General features: G+C 43.4%; 1 protein-coding gene across 15 annotated transcripts in view; it reads right to left on the bottom strand.

Annotated features, from left to right (window-relative positions):
- Positions 1-424: 424 nt before the first annotated feature.
- The window catches only part of LOC118516470 (sarcolemmal membrane-associated protein-like), a 33,081-nt gene continuing 12,275 nt past the window's right edge, over positions 425-21,230 (bottom strand). For 14 of the 15 annotated variants that reach the window (XM_036062377.1, XM_036062380.1, XM_036062376.1 and 11 more), the window contains 9 exons: positions 6,056-6,451; positions 5,815-5,970; positions 5,378-5,727; positions 4,981-5,293; positions 4,752-4,889; positions 4,524-4,676; positions 4,335-4,452; positions 3,734-4,254; positions 425-3,658 (listed from right to left, as the gene is read on the bottom strand). In XM_036062377.1, the coding sequence (XP_035918270.1) occupies positions 2,555-3,658; positions 3,734-4,254; positions 4,335-4,452; positions 4,524-4,676; positions 4,752-4,889; positions 4,981-5,293; positions 5,378-5,727; positions 5,815-5,970; positions 6,056-6,448 (3,246 nt within the window). In that variant the 5' untranslated portion in view covers positions 6,449-6,451 and the 3' untranslated portion in view covers positions 425-2,554. Of the gene's footprint in view, positions 3,659-3,733; positions 4,255-4,334; positions 4,453-4,523; positions 4,677-4,751; positions 4,890-4,980; positions 5,294-5,377; positions 5,728-5,814; positions 5,971-6,055; positions 6,452-12,473; positions 12,547-21,230 lie in introns of all 15 variants that reach the window. The other variant, XM_036062388.1, reaches the window with a different exon arrangement.

The raw sequence follows: 21,230 nt of genomic DNA, 5'->3' as shown, positions 1-21,230 counted from the left end.
TCGAATCCCAATGAAATCGTAAACGAATCCCAATCGATTGAATTCGAATCGGATTCGCATCCCTATGGAATCAGAATCAGTTTCAGACCCCTATCAAATCCGAAACGAATACGAATCTGTCATTTAGGATTCTATCCGATTCGAATCTTTCTGGGGATTGAATCTTCGAATCTTTCGATTACCGAATCTCCCACCACTGCCCACTGGACATAAGAGACAAGACATCTCTCGATAATAAGTTGCTCGTTAGTCACATGATCTTTGTGAAAATTTACAAATTCATATCGGTGTGGAACACTTCTTCAAAAAGGAACTGCGGTGGGGATGAACTGCAGCACTTGGATCATCCGATATGATCCTTTCCAGTTTTCTGTTCGTGATATTATAGCACTCCCGCCCGTGCACTTCAAACTTCGTCCATATATTATTATATTATAATTATATCGCTTTTTTTCATCTTTATTATTTACGTTCTTATTCGTCGTCAGCTTCTTTGCCTTGCTGTTCCTCTACATCAGGCTTTCTCGTTCTACTGCCCATCGTCTTCGAGTTTCGACAGTTTTGCGATCCACCCCACTCCTTTTTGTTCGCACACTTTCAATATAATACACACTATAAACTCAAGCGTTACTGTGTCCTCCAAATGAGAGAGAGAGAGAGAGAGAGAGAGAGAGAGAGAGAATGTGTGTGCCGTTCAAATCGAAATCTCGAATCTGCGTAGTATTATATCAATATTTCCTAGTCAGCTACTACCTTCCAGGACCTCGTCGATCGGTGCTCACAATCACTATGTTCCTTCGTCGTTTGCCCCTCGAACCGTTCGAAAACTCCTCAAGCTGCTACTGTACTGTGGCGACTATTGATTTATTGCATTTCTTAGCCCTGCTTTTTGTGCCCTTTTCGATACCACCAACAGGATAAAACACCATCAAAGCCATTTTCCCGCATTCACGACACTGTGCTGCTCTGTTGCACATTCGTTTATGCAGTTATTTTTCGTTTTTGTACTTTGCATTTCCAATGGCCACAGCAACCCAAACCATGCTTTTTTCAATCTCTCCCTCTCTCTCTCTCTCTCTCTCTCTCTCTCTCTCTGTCTCTTTATTTGCCACCAATAATTCTACTCTTCAGAGAAATGCATCCAGTCAAGTAGTAGTGCCTCCTGTTCGATTGCTTCGTAAATGTCCATATTTATATATATATGTGTGTGTGTGTAGTGTTGTGTGTGTGGTAGTTGAGTCTCTCACTAGTAGCAGCGGTAGTAGTAATAGTAGTAGTATTAGTAGGTGTGGTAGCGTATTGAACGTACTGTTACGGTCTATATAGATTCTTACAAAAGCTAGCCTATTCCGAACGATCGTGTACGAGTTAGTAGAAGACTAAATATCGATGATCCTCATCGCTTGTTGTGGCTACTAACCTCCACCGCCGGAAGGTGATACATTTGGCCTTGCGGGACTTCAAGCATTTTCAACGGGGAACAAGACAAAATGAAGCCCTACAAGGGAGACAGAGTGCAGCGCGGCACTACTTACCCAAAGCGACGACACCCGCACTCTTCACTACCAAATTCGTTCGTAAGCTGACACACAAACACACACGTTCATCATTCGGGACCAAGTGGACATCGCTGGACATCGAATGTGCAATCATACAGGCTTCTTCCATACACACACACTCACACACGCACAGTTTTCCTACACCACACTCCTATTGCTCATCGTAACATCCGGTATTACCACCATTCGGACTCCTTCAGCTCGTTCTCCTCTTCTCATCCGCCATAATGCTATTGATATACGCACACACTCGCAGCCCCCCCCCCCCCCCCACCTTTCACTATTAGTGCATTAAACCTTATGATTATAATTATTGATTTTTCTTCAGTATTCAGTGTTCTGTAGGCGGCTGCTGGTGTCAATAAAATTAGCATCAGATTAATCGGTTAATAAATACAGTGCTGTAGCGATTATATGAATGTACAGCCGAACATGATCTCGGTTTGTGGTGTGTGAGTGAGTGAGTGTCGCGATTTGTGAGATTTTTTCGTTTGGAACTCGCTTTCAGCAGGAACACATGATGCACAGCGGAGCCGAGACAAACACACACACACACACTTGTGCTGGGGTGGACAGGATTCGCAATAAAACAAAAAATTATAATAATAAATAATATCCATAAACAACAGTAAAGTGAGAAGAAAACGAAAAACACAAACCTATACCTTCGTTGCGTTTCCTTCGCTTTCCGTTTTCTACACAAACACTACACGGTACGGTGTGATAACGAGATAATTTTTTGTCCCTTTTCGCTTCGCCTTACAAGACTTGGTTGCACATCAACAAAATATAGTATTAATAAAAAAAATAATAGAATTAAAGAACATTACTAAGCAACACTTCCGTTTCCACAAATTTCCCTACACATCTCGCTTGCTTGCTCCCTCTCTCGCTCTCTCTCTCTGTCTCTGCTTCCTGGCCAGGCGCGGCTAGCAACGACCGACGATCGCTAATGCCCTCTTGCTGCAGTCGGCAACCGGGAACCGCAGGTCCCATTACGAGCGTGCACCTGTCAGCATGTAGAAGAAGATGGCCATCACCGGAACGATGCAGGCGGCGATCTGGAGTGCGAACCACTGCCGCGATTGGCTCATATCGTTCGTCAGCTGCTGTAGCTTCTGGTTGAGCCGTACGTTTTCCTCGCTCAGATGGGAGTACTTCTCCTTGAAGGCAACCAATTCCTCCTCACGCTGCACATCCGGATGGTTGATCATGGCCAGCTCATAGTCGATGGTGGTGGTGGCCGTCCCGGACAGGACCGCTCCATTGCCGGTGGTATCGTCCAGGGTCGTGAGGAGTGAAGTACCACCATTATTACTACTATTACCGTTGCTACCGTCACACAGTTTATCGTCGTCCTCTACGCTACTAACACCGCTCGGTGCACCGATCGTGTTCCGCAACAGGTCCAGCGCAGGATGGTCCGCATTGTACATTGCGGTCGTTTCAATGGTTTCCGTCTTCTCGTCATCGTCGTCGTCGTCGTCATCCAGATCGTCCAGATTGGAGCAGATCGACATATCGCCACCATCGCTCGTATCGGTGGTGCTGGATGTGACGGCTAGAGGTAGAACTGGTACTGGCATACAAGCTGACGACGGCTCCTCCCCAACAGCAGGCACATCCGGAAGTGTATCGGTTTGCGTTTCCACGTCCACCATCGGCACGGTGGGTATTAGCACCGGCGAGGGCATTTCCGCCATCGGAGCACTGTCCGTCACAACCAGCAACGTCGTCGGCATCATCATCAGCTCCTGTTGCGTTTGCCGCTCGACCTCGCCACCCTTGGCCGTCGTTTCCGTTTCCGTCGGTTCTTGCTCCTCCTTACCCACGATCGAAACGTTTTCGGTGGACTCCTCCTCAGCAGCGGCGGCCGCCGCCATTGCACTGATCTTTTCGTTCTCGATGTTTTTCTGCTTCAGCAGCTCAACCTCCATACGCTCCATCTCGAGCTGGCAGCGATCGTTCAGCGTACGCAGCTCGTCCACCTCGTGCCGTAGATGGGAAAGACTTTCGGTGAGGCTATCGCACAGCTGCTGCTTCTGGTCCAGCTCATCCTGCTTCGGTCGGCTTTCGAGTTCCGCCTTAAATGCCAACAGCTGCGAAAGACATGAAGTTTGTTCGCACCAGTCGTTCCTCTGTAGCGCGTTGGTCCCCGTTTCCCCGTTACTTACCTCCGTTTCCAGCTCTTCATACTTCGCCTTCTGGATAATTTGCTCCGATTGCTTCTGCGCTATCGTACGCTCGACTTGCCGCAGCAGCGTCGTACAGTCGTTCTTGATCAACCGAAGATTACGCTTGAGCACGTTCTTGTTCATCTGATCCGTTGCTCCTTGGCCGTACGGTGGTGCAGCATTGGAAGCCGGTACCGTGCCGCTATCTCCGTCCGACGTTTGCTGCTGCGAATCCTGATCAACGCCGGCGCGCACTTCCATCGGTATAGTGCCGTTGTCTTCGCTACCATCTCCACCACCGTTGCGATTCATGGGCGTAGTGGTGCTGTTTACATCGTTCTGATTGCCATCGCATTCTACCTGCAGCGTTGGTGGTCCATTCTCGTCTCCTTCTGCAGCGCTAGCGTCCCCGACGAGCTCATCCATTTTGGATTGTGCACCGGCGGTTGTCGTTGTTACGTTGTTGGCTGTGCTCGTCAGCACGATCGGTACCGTGGCATCGTTATCTAGATCGTCCGTTTCTACGGCGAGACAGAGTAGCAGAGGGAACAATTTAAACAACGATTCGTTGCCCAATGTCGCTGTGTGCGAGTGTGCTTACCATTTTCCGATTTCAGATCTGCTCCGAACAACAGGGTGAAATTTTTCTCAAACGTATTGATACGTCGTTGAAGCTTTGTCAGTCCTTCCGTGTAATCACTACCGGTAATCTCGTTTTCCTATTGCATGAAAAGTAGCAAAAAAGGACAGTTAGAATTGTTCATACCATTACTTCGAACACAGTACTTACAGTATCATTACAAATGGCCTTAATTATGTCTTCAGATCCTTCCAGTTTCTTAATATCTGAGTTCTTCAGCCAGTTTGACATGGCCGAACTGTGTATGTGGTGTTGCTGTTGCTGCTGCTGCTGCTGCTGCTGTTCGTCATCAGATGATCCAATCTGGGAACAATCGAATATAAGCCATGGTTAGTATCTGCGACCACTAAACACTCCTCCCAAGGCAAACACACTTACAGCATACACGTCAACAAAATGATCCAGCTTGTGCGTGAGACTCGTAATTTCGGACTCCTTTGCCTTCAGCTGCTCTTCGCTCGAAGCGACCTTCTCATCGTACTGATTCTTCAGCGTATCCATACAGATGGTCATTTCCTGTAGTTAGGACATTAAGCACCACCATTAAGATACCACCAACCGCTAAATGCCAATCCGGTAAAATATGAATCATTTATCATTTCCCTACCTGTAACTGTTGTTTCGTTTTGTTAAGCTGCTCCCGCAACAACGAACATTCGTCCTCGCTGGTGCAGAGCGCCTTCTCGAGCGAAATCTGCTTGTGCACCGCTTCGTGCCGCTCCTGGTACAGTTTGTACATAGCCTCTTTGGCCGCGTTCTGATACTCTTCCTTTTCCTGCACCAGCTTCATCAGCTCGTCGTGCAGCTTGTCCGCGGTGATGTTTTTCTGGCAGTACTGTAGCTTCTTTTCCAGCATTTCGATACGGCTGAGCAATCGATCCTCGTCGATCATTGCCTGCCAGCCGAGGAAGGAATTTTGCCTGTAAACCGAAACGGAAACGACACATCACGTTACTGTGTTTCCCTTTTTTCATCTCTCATCTAATATCTCCCGGGGGACTCACTTTGTCGATTCGACCATCTTCTGGAGACTAATCAGCTTCGTTTCGAGTATCTGCTCCCGTTGGTTCGCCTCCTGGATGTACTGATTCAATCGGTACAGATCGACCGGCGGTATGATGGCGCTCTGCCCTCCAATGCCCACCTTCTGGCTGGCCTTCGTTTCCCGACCGTCCGGCAGGAAGAGCTTGAGCGTGGCCGTAATGCAACCGTGCGTTTCGCGCCGCGTATTCTCCATAACGTCCACGCCGAACTGCACGATATCGCCGGAGCTGATTTCGTACGGTTCCGACTCGGAACACGTCTGACTGAGGCGAAAGTTGTTGATGAACGTGCCATTACTGCTGCCCGTATCCTTAAAAAAAACGCAAAAGAAGAAGAAAACCATTCAACTTCCCTCTGTCCAAGAGAGGCGCACCATCCTCCAGCGCTCGTTCCATACCTTGATGAAGAAACGGCCATCTTTGTACCACAGCACGGCATGGTTCCGAGACAGGACCTTGCAGTCGAAAATTGCATTGTTTTCCGACACGCGAATCCTCGCAACCGACCGTCCTACCTTAGCTTGGGCACCCGGCTCAAGGTAAAGTGTCCGGTTCTGGAATGTGTGGAGCACGGGAAGAGATAGTTAACTCTAGCTCGAATACCTGCATGGCATGTACAGTGCCTTCCACGATACTCACGTTAAAGGGATGCGAGTTTGGACGACAGATGAGCAGTGCCCGGGCAACTTGCGGCTGACCATTGTTGTTGATGCTGTTGTTGTTGTTTATGTTGTTGTTAACATTCAGTGTCCCGCAGGACCCGCTCACGCTGATGCTGTTGTTGTTGATGAGGGTGTTGTTGTTGTTATTGTTAGTGGTGGTGTTGTTATTGTTAACGTTGCCAAGCTGCTGTTGTTGTTGCTGCTGTTGCTGCTGCTGCTGCTGTTGTTGTTGCTGCTGCACCTGTGCGGCAACGTCTCGAGTGAGTGTCGTAGTGTTCGTCGTCACGTTGTTAACCAAAGGAGTTTGCATTCTTACTCCTGGCGCTTTCAGGAATGGTAAATACTCATCTCTGTTATTTATAAAAACCATGACCTGCGCGAGAAATTAAAGTAGGCAGAAAGAAGGAACAGTTTTAACAAACGATCGTAATAGGACGCCATCTTTAGATCGCATCTCTCATCGCCATCTTCCACTGCTGTTTGACGGCTGGCGTGTTTGGCAATACAGCGGATAAATAGTAGTATAAATTAAGAGCAACGAACCGGTTCGCCAAGGTTGCAACCAATACACACACACCCTCATCCTCAACTTGAACGTACTAACTCATCCTTCCTTCCGTTTCTCTCATGCCGGGTCAGCATCGTTTAAACCACGTTTTACATTGGCTTCTTCGTTGCGTTTTCTCTGGGAAGTTTAGTACTCCACATCTCATACGTACGTTTGAAAGGAAGGCGAATATGAAGTAAGCCACAGATGAGCAACAGACTTCCGCCGTAGAAGGAAACCGGACCGAACCGACGCGCCCTTAACCCAGTGAGCTTTTTGAGTCATAACGACGCTTGATGTGCAGAGGAATCATTAAAACGGCACCGAAACTCATTACGGAAAGTGAGTTGCATACATTACGTAGTGAGATTGTAGCTAAATGGTTAACCTACACGTTTTGAGTTTTCACTTTGTCCAGAAAAGGAGCTACCAAACGGTTACACAAGTAGAGAATATTTAACAAAAAGTCGAATGAATATGTTGGGTTGCTCCAGCAGCTTCCAAAACATGAAACCTTACAGCATGAAATATGAATACACTATCGTTCTACATCTTAGGTGTGCATTGTCAAGGTAATGGAGAACTCTTCAAGAAGAGTGCACGCACCGGTGCACTCGCACACGTAAAACTATATTCTGAAGCTAACGGATCATGCAAGTAGCAGCCCGCAAGCTTTACCACGTGTCTTCCATCCATCGTAGCCGGGGCGAAGAAGTAACGCACGTACTCTCTAGCCCAGAATGTTCATCGAATACGATATGAAACATTCCATTGACCCCACCTTAAAACGGGCGGACGGTAGATCTGCATTACATGCATGAAGGGGTTGGCAAGAATCGTTAGAACTTCCTGGAATTAGCTCCAGCACCTTCTCCTCATTTCTTTACCCCTTTACCTTCACATTCGAAGGGTCGCGTCTTGGAACATAGCTCACCGATATGCAACTTCAACTTTAAGAACTTGGTGAGGTAAAATCGGCTTTAAGTTGATTGCTTTTTGATTAGTATTTTCCATACACAGGCGCTCACACACGTTTAGCCCTTTATATTGTCCAAAAAAGGGAGAGAAGATCGCACCACAGGGTGAGTGATAAAAACGGGAGAAACGAATATGGACAATCGACCAGATGCGTGCGGTAGATTATCTCCCCAAAAACAGAGCTTAAATATTTCCGCATGAACTGTATGCTTTTGACTTTACCGACAGCGGACGACGGTGACAACGATTTAGCCGCCATGCGATTAAGCCCGGCTGATTTATATTTAAAGACACACACTCGTGGATGGCGTTCTGAAGTTCAGTTATGGACTTGTGATGGGTGTGGAGAATAATATAAACATCTAGATTCAACGACCACCCCCTACCGCTCTATTTTATTGTGCGATGTCGTCTTCACCAAGTTATCTTTGTCTTTCAGACCACACGATCGAATAAGTTCCGCTTGGAAGCATTACCGCTATATCGGAACGCTTAGACAACGCAGCAGACATCAAAATATCACAAAAAGTAGAGAGAAAAAAAAAACGGTAACAGTATGTACTTGAAAAGAAGGCGAGGTCTAGAGACGAAAAACAACGTTTGCTCTCCTGTTAACGTTATCGACCGTACCATAACCTCCTAGTTCGTATGCCACGACGGTACTCTTCGGTTCCCGGTGATCAACCGGATAATGATGGCCATAGCTATGGCGATGAAGTGTTGCATTCCTTTCATGCTTCCTTTGCACTACCAGCGTTGGATTTTTTCTTCTTTCCATTTGGGGGATGAAATTGTGGACAAGAAGTACAAACGCTCCACTTTTGCCAGAGACACAATCAACACAAGAAACATGAGGCTCCGGAGCAACAAACAGCACGCTAATAATTAGCAGTGCACCGGGTTGGAGTGAAAAACAGATTAATTTCAAAAGTACGCGCGGGACTTGCGCAGCCAGTTATCAAAGGCATCACTACCAACCGTAGACCACACTAATTAACATGTTATGGCACACTCTTATTAAGACGTATATTTCTTCTGCTGATGCTACTAATTGTTGTTTTGCCAGATAGTGGGTTAGGCCATATAGCGACAAAAATGCCGAGTAAGGCGAAAAGAACAATTAGGCGATTCATTTGTAACGCCTTGTAACGCTTTGTAACGCATATTTGGATATAGTCCTGTGTGAGACGAAATATGTTTGTTTACTTAATCAAATTAGTTTTAGGGGATAAATTAGGGCGATTTTTTTGCAATACAAAAAAACGCAAAAAAGCAAGAAAAAAAAGAGTATCACCAATGACAATTTTTGATCAATTTTCTTCTATCGTTTTTTACCATCTAGCTATGGTCTTGATCTTTAAAACCCCACTGCCAACAATCCATCAGTACCAGATTTTGAAAGATTTCATAATTTAATGCATTATTTAGGACGATATTAATGTTGCCGCATTAACACCGGTGTGTCTAGTTCACCTGATGCCTTGCCCGAGACACGCCGAGGGCTTTTTTCACCATTAATAATAAAAAAGCCTGCCACAGATGTAGAACACATTCTGCATACTGCAGTGTCATAATTTAATGGAGGTTCAGCAAACGAAGAAAAAAAAAAGAACCAAAAGGGAACCATAATGCTCGTTGCGTTCTGCAAAGGAAGGTTAACGTACGCGGTTCGGTTTCGTTTCGCCACCGGAGCTAACGGCTCTCGAACCGTGTCGGCAGTCAGCTGGGAGTGTTTTGAAAATGGCATTAGTTTAACAACGTCACATGAGGCAGAAGGAGAAATCCGAGCTATCGGAGGGAAGGGGACAGAAGTAAAGGACAAACACAAAGCTCTTCCAATGTCGACACACATTCAGCAGTGTTTCTTTTCGGAAAAGCTTGGCTTGATTTTTGCGTTTTTCCATCAGGTCGAACAAGTCGTCGTCGGAAATGGTAGCGATACTTTAAATCAATAATTTCTTTTCTCGTTTTAGTAACGTTGTTATTGGCTTATCCGCTGGAACCGACGCACAAAGGATCTTTTCTTCGAGCGACACGAAATGTGCGCCTGAGTGGTATGCAAACAGCATACACGCACAGTGCGACACCGAGAGATATAGTGTGTGAGGATGTGAAAGGACGTTAAGAACGTATAAAAAAACGAACGGTAATTCGATACCCTGGGACAGTATCATGTGTGGCTAAATTGAATGATGTTGACAGTCGCAATTAATGGAGAATGAGAAATTTGCGCCGACCTCTAGGAAGTGATTACGATATTATTTAAGGAGATTTAATTAACGCGCACCTCACATTCGAGCTCATTATTCTGATGCAAGGAACGGTGTACCGTACCACCCGAGAATGACCCGGAATGAGGAAGTTGACGCAAATGCCACGCAAATGATGATGGTAACGCGTTGATGCTGCTGCTGCTGCTGACAGACCAGTGAGACATGCGATTGCGGTGCTGGTAGTGTCCCAGGTGCCAGGCAGTGTTCGCGCTACAGCCGTTTGCTATTATTAGCCATAATACACACGAGGCGCGATGCGAAAGCCGTAATCGTAAAAAATTTTGATTGATAAATCCGCACCACACCCGCGGTTTATCGGATGGGGGAGTCCCACATCGGAGTAGCGAAAACGGTGAGGAAGGGTGAACCATCGTACAACAACTCGGTTACCCGGTTATGGAGGCACGGACCATACGAAAGCAATGCTCGTTGGAAACGATGGCAGGACTAAGACCACAGACAGACAGAGACACACACACACAGAAAGCAGAGACCCTGCCCCGCTGCTGCCGGACGAGAAATGACTGACAGACGGACTGGATATGACCATGAACAGCTGAGTGGTGCGTTGGAATGCCGATACAAGTGTGGTTTTGTTGGCTATGGAACGATTTGATGATGATTTTACACCGCACGTTCCGTGTGTCTGGGCGTAAAACTTGGAACGCGGTGTGTTTGTGTTTCTGCTACATGGCACAGACCGTTACTTGATTGCTGCTAAAATCGAACGAGTTGGAAAACGCGGTGCATAATTTTATATCCGGTGGTATTTTCGGAAAATATCGACTATTAAACCCAATGACAGATGGGAGCGCGAAAATTGTGCCAATAGGAAGTATGGGATGGGATGGTAATCTCTTCACGTTTCCCCGTTATTACGGGTTAAGTTTATAGTCATTTCGTAATATCTTATAAACTAACAAGACACCGAAGGAGGGAGATTTATGGCGGCCATTTTTCCAGTCACCGAGCCCCTAACTAAGATCATCAAATGGTACAGTGATGGTTGAATGAATAAGACTATATAATATATACAAGGGTGACTGCAACTTTGAAGTTCACCACCGAAAAACTTCACCTAGCTTGATTTGAAAGTCAGTACGCATAGCTACATTGAAGTTGAGTTAGACGTAAGGCTACTGTTTGCCAACTGGTCATACTACAGCATGAGGAAGTTTCTCCATTCAAATTGCCTTTCGAGACGGTCGACGCTGGGACTGTATCATTTATCAGATCATTTATAGCCGCAGCATTCGCATACGCCTATGAGGTATAAATTCTATCCAAAACTGATGAAACCCTCTTAGCCTCGTTCGAGAGTAAGATGCTTATAAAGATATTTGACTACGTATGTGTCCAAGGACAATGAAGGAGCCCCTACAATAAAGAGATGTAGAGTGACCTCACCATCAAACAGCGAATTAGACTCTTCAGGCTACCAGCTTGGCTCCGTCAAAGCTACAGCCCGTAAATTCCTTTTAGGCCGTCCACATGGACAGAGGAGGCGCTGTAGATCTTTATACTATCCGCCAGAATGGCCGGGATACTCGATTGCCAGACAACGGCACTATACTGTGAGTGGCATCGAGGACTTTATCTCATATTTATCTGAAATTCGGTATCGTAAATTTTGGACAGCATCTACCATAAAACTGAAATATATTCTATAGTGAAACAGTTTCTATAATTCTATATGTCTATATTACTTGTAAAAATTCTTCCTAAGCTTCCTTCCTAACATCAATTTGCCAGATTCTCACGTCTTAACCAATCTTAACGATGTGCTAACTCTCCTCATGCAATTTATTTGCTAGCTAACAACGGCTATCATCTTAGATTTCTGCAGCACTTATTCATTGCAAACACTATTAGCAGGAGCACGAGCAGGAGACACATCACCTTGGATTTGCGTCTACGCTGAACGTTCGGGCGGTCGTGACTCAACCGTCCAGAAAACGATAATAACTACACACAATGACGGAAGATACGGGATGTGCATCTGTACGCGTCTAAGACCCGGCCGCACACAAAAGGCGCGTCTAAGCTTGCCTGCTGCCTTCTCTATTATCGCGTACGTTCTGCCACTTGCGCGTTTAATTATATGGAGATGAGCTGAAAATGCAACGTCTGACAGAACAGAGCCCGCACACAACAGCAGTCATCAGTTGCACGCCGCGAATCGGTGAGTTTTGTGTTACAGCAATCGTAACAGCAAAACTTAACACGGCGCGCATTCCACCGCGGTGGAACACGAAACCAACCCAACTTCCCATCAGCTTGTGCACGCGTGTGATCCGCTCGCTACAGCGCCGTCAATACCCGGCCGGTTTGGTGTGTCTGGTGCCCTCACTCATGCTTTCGATGTACATGAGAACGCAGCCAAACTACAGCAATTGGGAGTGAATGCAACTGAATTGGCTTGAAGCACAATATGTCGACCTCATCAAGTATCGCGCGCAACAGCGAGTGCATTGCTACACAATTTTGCTGATCTTAGCTCAATTTAATTTTCGTACTGACAAAAACTTGGCCACGAATCCGTTTGCACGGGTGTATGTGGGTTGAGGAAATAAATTTCAAAACGAATTCATGCTTACCACAGCCACATCGAACGCAAATAATAATTACATCCATAAGTGGGAGGGCGCTCCGTTTTTCTGCCACGATCAGCTACGGTAAAGGTTGGAGAAAACAAGAATGTTTAGATCAATTTATGCTAATTGAACGATTGCAACCACACACACACAGAGCAACTTGTGACGACGGCTCGCGGCCAATTACACCCAATTGCGCTATACAAGAGCTCCACAATCATCTTCTCGAAGACTCGGCTGTAGTAAAGCGAAAAAAAAACCTTCTCGCGAGCTGTACACAACAAGGCTGCAGCGCAACTGCAACACGGTTGCACATTGTGATTCATACTCCATCGTCAGTGCGCTGCCTGTTCCTCCTCCAGTTTTCTTGAGCACGATCGAATCCATTCGAGTGCGACACAAACCAGAGCGCGGACCCTCGCCCCAGCGTCTTGTAACACATTGCAGAGCAGGAAGTACAGCTGTGGGGCCTTGTTCTACGTTCTGGGTAGTTGATTATCCATTCCGGCTCCAAACAAAGTACGCTAAGCCTCTGGACAAGAAAGTGTGGACGCCAACATACTAGAAGCGGCGAGTGTGGATCAAAACTCCGAAACGAAATGGATTCTGATTCCCCACGCTACACGCGTAATCAACCACCAAAACCTAAAGTGGGTACATCGTCAGAGGATCGCAGCTCTACTTCTTCTTCGACGGCAGTACTGAATGATGATGCTCTGCTAAATCCATTTAAACGGTTTTCTAAATAAAGTTAGTCATTCCGGCGTTCTCGCCGGACCGGAAAGCACGGGAAGGAAGCAGGCAACCCAGAGCACACGCACATTAAAACGACTTGATTTACTAACGATCATTACATTCTCCTACGATCGGGGGCGAGTCGTAGCGCGTCTGGGAAGCAACTACATGATGATCAGCTTGTCTCGAGCGAAAAAAAAACGCGAGCTCACATACACACACACTCGCTTGAACTACGCACTAATGAATCCGGCAAATACCAGAACACAGCTGAGCATTGATTCATGCCGAGAGTGGTTGCGCTGCTAGGTTGCTGATTTCGTATTTATTGACGAAAGAAATCGACAGACATGGCGTCACCCCGTGGCACACCGCTATGTCGAAACAGGTTGCCGAGGGTTAACGGTTGATTCGCATTAGTAAATGATGTTTAAATTAATAAAGCACCATCATTAGCGCACGAAATGGAAGGAAAAAAAACACTAACTGCAAAGTATTTAATCTTGTTCGTTTTACATCGTCACGTAATCGGGCATTTCATCCAGCTTGAAATCGTGTAACGTTCTTCTTCTAGCATAAACCGTATGGTTTTTCAGCTACGGAGACATTAAGTGTGCTTCAGTGATCAGTTCAAGAAGAGATTTAAAAACAAGAAGGGACCAGTATTGAATTGCCTCTTCTGAGCTGTTGGGAAATAATTAGAACTCTTTAAAGGAGCGGAACTCATAAATTTATATCGGAATTTTAGATGCATTTTGTAACAGGTTTGTGGAACAAATAAAATAAAATTTAGTTTAAAACAAATCTTATCTAGAAATGGCTTAGAGAAGCAATACGGAAAGGCCATTCCTATTGAATTAAAAAAATGGTCAAGAGAGAAAACAGTTTGGTGGGATCAGTATAAAATTGTCTACTCTGAGCTGCTGGGATGAAATGAATGCACTTCCAATATTTATTATGGCATATTCATCACATAACATTCAATGGATTTGATAGAATTGAGGACATAAAATCTACGAAAATCAATTTAAAATATAACTGAACCAAACGAATTCTAGTTAGGTTTCTAATTACCAGTGTTTAATTATTAACTCGTTTGATCGTTATAAGCAACGGAAAAGTTTAATATAATTCACATTTTTAAGTGCTCTAGTGTTGTTTTTATGTTATTTTATTCTAATAGACTGGCCCGGTTGTATAACTATTTATTTATAATTAAAACCAAAACGTTATTTTGCAAAGAAACGTTTCTTCCAGCCATAAACAATACATGGTGGGATCATTATTAAATTGTCTATTTTGAGCTGTAGTACTGATGATAACGTTTATTGTTATTCATTAGGGTCTGCATGTGATGTTTGCGGTGAAATTGAGGTATGTTACTGCTTAATACTGAAATAAATAGCAATACGGCCAGGCCGTTTCTCATGAATAAAAAATACTAAATTAAATATAGAATAAAACTTCAAGCAAAAATATTTATGTTCACAACTGACTATCCTACTGAGTATAATCAAGTCAAAGAAACCAGGCCAAACCGATGTGTTTGGAATCGTTAGGATTCTCCAAGAAACTTCCTCATTCATCAGAAGAAATCAGAAAGTATCCAAAAATGATGTCACTCTCCGTCCATAATATTCCACCAATACAAAAGACTGAAAACAGATGTCTCATACCAATAGGGCACCGCGTAAATTATGTTTTATCCCAAAGCAAATTACGTTACTTTGTCCAGTTTGTTTTGTTGAGCGGCTCAGTTTTTTTTTTTTTCACCAAAGCGAGGTATCTCATCCATTTGTCATTACCAGCGTTTCATCCAAGATAAGCAGCAGACGACCAGAGACCAGAAAACCACCCCCGAGAAGGTGACAAATGAACCAACCCCTCCCCAGAGCATGAAATTTGAAAACAAATTGTCATCCAAGGGAATACCCGAAGCCAAACAAAAGCACCACATACACCTGATGGCCGGGGTGATGGTCACTTTCACTCCAATTTTCACCTGCCACGGCACCGGCATCTTTCCGCTCGGTGGCGGATCGTGGAGTCGGCCGGGACTGTACACCCGGTCAATGGCCCCCGATAATGAAGTATCCATCAGATAATAAAGCAACGTTTGGCAGGCGGGAAAAGGCCTGGCCCCATTGGTAGTGGGCCTAATTTAATCCACAATTAACATTGTTCGATCGTGGTGTGTTTCCTTTACTGATGACCACCACCACCAACACTGCCCGAGTTCGATTGGTTCCTTATGGGGAAGCTATGAAGCTAGATCCCATTTCATTAGACACACCCGACACACACACAGAGTGAATTGTGGAGTTCACGTTCGAACGTATCAATTTCCCGGCTATGTTTTCATCAAGAGAGAATTGGAAAACAGGAAAACAACAAACTTTCCACTCAGCAATGACATCATCGTTCGTTTGGAAGCAATTATACCAGCCCGGGGCGCTGTATCTCGATCTACAAGTAGTTGATTAAGAATTTACTATTGTGGGCAATAATTACTCAGAGGAAGAAGAATCTTATTTGCAGATTGAAATGAAAAGTTTCTTAATTTGTCATCATCTTAATTAGAATTGATTTGCTACGATTTCACGATCAACAGTTGTAGGAAAAATCATTTTCAACTCTTTACAATTTACAAAATGTAAAAAAAAAAATCACCCGGAAGAGAAAGCCTTTACTTCCTGTCGGCACAAAATCAACCACTATCGTTTGTAGAAATAACAAAAAAAAAACCTACTGAAAACAACCCTAAATGCAACACGTCTTGCGGCTGCGGGTTTTGGGTGTTTTTCTTTTGCTTGGTTTCTTTTTTCTCATGTTGGGTGTGTGAAAATTCAGTAATGGAGGAGGATAATTTTAGGCATGGTCGAACGGTGGTCCTTCGTCCATCCATCGCTTCACACACAAACGTACGTCGGAAGGGCAGCTGTGCCGGGGGGTAGGTGTGGAAATGGAAGCGGGGGAAAAGCGAACCTGGCGCTGACGCCAACAGAAAGCGCTGGTGCCTAGGACCGTAGTAGAAGTGGTGGCGGCCAAACCGTTGCTGTGCGATAAATTTAGAATCCGATTTGCCTTCCTGTTGCCCAATGTACATGTGTGCATGTGTGCTTGTGTGTGCACTCAGCCGGCCTGGCCTGTACATGCTTTACACTACACATTCTGGGGTACACGAAACGTGTTGTTATTTATTTTTTCCACTCATTTTACTACACGCTTCTTTTCCTGCATTGTACGTATTTGTTTGCTTTTGTTCCTTTGCTTAAATTCAACACGAGTGCAGTTTTGAATTTACACATTTGAATGATTTTCCATCGAAGAAAACCTTTACTTTTCCATAAGACACACGCTTTATATCTCCATACGCGCTGATAAGACAACCACATCTCGGCAGAGAGTGAAGCAATAAAAAAGGAAGATTTTTTATCATCATGCAGTATTAATTTACCATTTTCTGCACGCGAAAGAGCACGTGCGAGCTGGGTTAATGCAGTAGTAGCGGAGTGTGTGTTCATCGCCACCGGAATCATCATTTTACAATACGTACGCCCGATAAGAATATACAGCGATGTGAAGATGCCTAGCTCTTGTGCGGATTGCGCGTTGCCTTGCTCTTGAACGATCTTACGACCGTGCTTCTCAAGAAAGCTGATGGTGGCGCTTGAAACCGTCAGTCAAGTGCACCACACTCGTGGCGGCAGCATCTGTAATCAGTTGGACGGTGCTTGTGCGAGTTGATACGACGTATAGTCATCAAAGGATTGTTGAGTATACGTCTGTTGCGTAGGCATTATTATAAGCTCTACAATGATAATAAACAAATAAATAAAATAGTGTTATTAATTAAAGAAATAAAACTGAACCAATAAATATTTAAATTCTGCGCCAACAGTGCTGGTCGAAAAATGGAATCGAATCGTAACATTAAAAATTCAAGTAAATAACAGTGATGATCAAAAAAAAATGAATGCCTTTTTATCCAGCGTTGAAAAATTTTAACAAAAAAAATTAAAATTTGTTAACGAAAAAAAAAATAAATTTTTTTCGATTTTGAATTTCTGTTTTTTAACTAATATCAAAATTTATATAAAAACATTGGATGAAAAAATACTGTTGAAAAATACTGAAAAAATTGTTGCAAGACAAAACTAAAATCAACGAAATGTCAATGAATAAAACCTATACCTCTTTAAGTAGGAGGATTATAATGATCAATTCCACAATTTACTAGTTAAAATATTAATTAAATTTTGAATCAATTGTCCTCCGACATATTGTTTTTTCTTTCAATTTAAAAACCAGCCAGGCCTTATAACTACGGGCTGTCATTAATATTGTTTTGGATCAGTAGTATATCAGATCGGATCTCATCCGGACCGTTCCCCCGAAAGTGAAGATTGAACATCCAAACAAGAGGTATTAAGAAGTCTGGTAAGCCATTAGATTGCCGATATCAGTACACTTTTGTACTATTTTGTTCTCCTTTTTTTGGCAGAGAAGAAGAAAGATCAATTTAAATAATTAGTAGGAATCATCAGAACCCTCTAAGCATTTTACGAGCAAATGGCCTTATACTTATGACTACCACTGTACAAAATAACGCTCATTTATGTAAAAAGCGCCCGAATGAAATGCCATTCGCATTGAAAATTAATCACAAGGTTCACATAATCACAAATAAGTGCTTAGTTTTCAACTAGCAACAATCGCAACTTGGTTGAACCTCATCGGTTACGATATCGGCACTGCGCAAAAGCTACAAATAAGTGATGGCTTTATACAAAATAGGCGATGGAAAATTAAAAATAAATGGAACCATTCAGATCATTCAGGCTGAGCAACAAGCAGATCAAAAAATAAAAGCATCCCAGAGCAAATCATTACAAAACAAACCCAGCGCAAACGGGCTATAACGATACCATAATAGATCAAAAAACAAAACGTGACATTAATTGAATTGTACGCACAAAAAAGCATAAACAACAACCCAAACTTTAACATCATCTGTTCAGGAAAGAATTGCTCGCGTTGCGTTCGATGCCGTTTGCTGTTGGCAATGTTTCGGTAAGTTATTGCTTTATGGTATAATGTGTTTTACAATAAGCAATCATTCCGCCACTAATAACAGGTGTTTTCAGTTTCAAATTAATCACCCATCTTTCCACCTCTCCTGCATTCAAGAGAGCTCTCCATATCGCCAACCATAACGACGGGCCAAAAACCATAAATCACACGCACAAACAAGAGAGATAAACCGTGGTCGAGGCGGCGGCCACTTTTGGGATGGTGTTGTTTGGAGCCAAACTTTGTTGAAATTATGCACATCGAATAAGCCAGCAGCAGCAGTGCCGGCTTCTTTTTGCGAGATGGAAAACGCATCCAAAGCTGTTCAAGCGCTGCGCATACCGTTTGATAATGATAATGTTTCGGAGTAGTAATTGCTCACCTTCTCCTCACAGCATCCAAATGCCCCCTCACCTTCTACACTCTCGATCACGAACCCAATTAAACGATCCATTAGCGGAAAGATTCGTCCGCTAATTTGTTCGTGGCTTCCAATCGGCGCCTTCCGCGAAACAAGCGAATTTTAGATTTATTTCCGGTGAAAGTAAACTGAGCTTACTGAACGAGCAGAAGAAGCTGCGCAAAAATATTCTCTTTGTGTTTCTTCGCAGTTACTGGGAGTCGTTACGCTAACGGCAGAGCGTTGTGTCATGCGGTCGTAAACATTTTGCACCTAATTTACGCTCATAACCACACCTTCGTTATGATTGCTACCCCTAAACTGACGTTTATTAGCATCCCGAAACAGTTACAACCCCTTCAAGGTTTCTTTTTCGCCTTCAGCGTGCCATTTTATTCGCTTATATATTAATTGCAAATGACACACGACTCTGCATTTGGCCACGGCTGAGCAAAACGAGTGAGCAAAACTCAGCATCATCTTGACATTGGCAGTGGGCCACACCACGGATACACAAACTCCAGAAGTTGCCGGCCCGACTGCTGTGTATGTTAATTTAGAGAGATAGAGCCGGTACAAAATAAAACCGGGTATCAATTAGCTGCAAGCTGTTAAATTCAACACCTGGCACAGTTTTACTGCACCGGTTTCAGTAGATTATCGTACGTTTAATTAGATAGCTAGCTTCTGCAGCGTGGGGTTGATTTTGCAATCCCGGAAATTAGCAAAATCTCTACCCTTTTCCGAGCTACAAAGCAAGCAACAACACGCTAGGTTTATTCAGACGGAAGAAACATGAGAAAGCACTTTGACAGTTTATGTGCATCATAAAATATTCTTAAGAAGCATCAGAAGCTTTGTAGAGCTCTTTACTTTAACAAATAAATAACTATTTACTTAAATTGTGTAGGATGTATTGGCGAGCTTCTAAGGAAAATATCAACGAAGTAATTGCCATCACTATTAGCTTTATTTCATATTTAGGTAGAAGTTTACGTTATTAAGTACATCAAGCCAAGGATAAAATCAGGTCAAGGAAGCCAGAATTTGCAAATCAATATTTCTTTACATTATAGAGCCAGAAAAGAAAAAGAATAATTGTTTTAGGGAACGAGAACGAGATGATGTCCGGTGGAAGAGGCAAGGCGGCCTCGGACTTCATACATCAGGACCGGGGATCAAATTCCATCAAGACCGTCCCTCCGTAGTGAGGGCTGACAATTCCAAACTACGTATCAAGTCCAGTAAGCCAGAAATAGCAGATATGACCGAAGAGGTCGCTAAGCCAAGAAAAAGAAAAGGAAAACAAAAGAACACAAACGAAGTGCCTTGTTTCATAGGTTTGGATACATGATATAAACATCAGAAGTATAGAACCAGTGTGTCTGTGAGCGAAAACTCTTTAGTTGAACTTTCAAGGGTGGAATTTAGTTACTGTTCAAGGTTCAAGGCTGTAAACGCGACTAATCACGTCACGTGATAAGAGTGACATCAAGTGTTCCAAGTATAGTAGATTCAAATCGAAAAGGCTTGATCACTTTGATCGGTGTTTCTCAGAATATTCGTACTATTGAATCCAACGATTAATCGTGATTGGGCCTTAGTCACCAGACAGAGTTGGAAAGAAAAAAGATCTGACTGGTCAAAATCAACAAACACATTCGGAATACCAAACATTATTCACTATCATTTAACAAAAAAAATTAATTACATTCCCTGTGTATATACCACGCTCGGATGAGCGACTATGACCGATGGTTTATCAGCGAGTTATTTTATGTCTTTTCTATTAATGCAGTAATATTTTTTTTTAAATCTTACGCTTTTTTATTTGTTTCATATTTGGTGACATCCAACAAATATTGGCTACATACCATATAATAAATATTCACTTAAGGCTAAGAAAACGTCTATTAATTAAATAATCATCAATAAGGAGCATGGATCAACCGTGAAAAAAGTTGTCCTAAACTATTTGTAAGTTCTAAAAATCCATGATAGAAATTGTTTACGTTGTATTAATCTAAAGTCCTATCAAATAGCTAGTCATATGAGATTAAATATGGACCGTATATGTGACAGCGGCGCCGGCTTTCTCACAATAGGACCGGGGTTCAAATCCCTTCTGGGCCGTGCCCCCATAGTGAGGACTGACTATCCAACTATGTGGAATCAATAAGTCTAGTAAGCCAGAAAAGGCAGGCATGTCCTATAAGAGGTCGTTAGGCCAAGAAAGAAGAAGAATAGACTATATATAACAATTTATCAGAAAACTAATTTCGTCTTCATTGAGTCAACATGAAAATAGAAATACCACTCAAATGTGTCTTGCTCAAAAAGCAATATTATTATTCCATCAAAACACCGCGATGTCTTTAGATGAACTTCTGGTACGAATGAGATAATCGTAAAAATGTATATTAACATTTTTTCAGAATTTTATTACTTCATTTATTACATTCCGACAGCATACAAATGCAATCAAAATACATTACGACAACGAAGGAAAGGCAAAACTGGGCCAGCTAGAAATGCAGTCTAAACAAACACAA

This window comes from Anopheles stephensi, unplaced genomic scaffold (genome assembly GCF_013141755.1).
Source record: "Anopheles stephensi strain Indian unplaced genomic scaffold, UCI_ANSTEP_V1.0 ucontig30, whole genome shotgun sequence".
NCBI classification, from domain to species: Eukaryota; Metazoa; Arthropoda; class Insecta; order Diptera; family Culicidae; genus Anopheles; species Anopheles stephensi.
The sequence above is the reverse complement of the archived record's forward strand: the minus strand, read 5'-3'. Positions and strand labels throughout refer to the sequence as shown.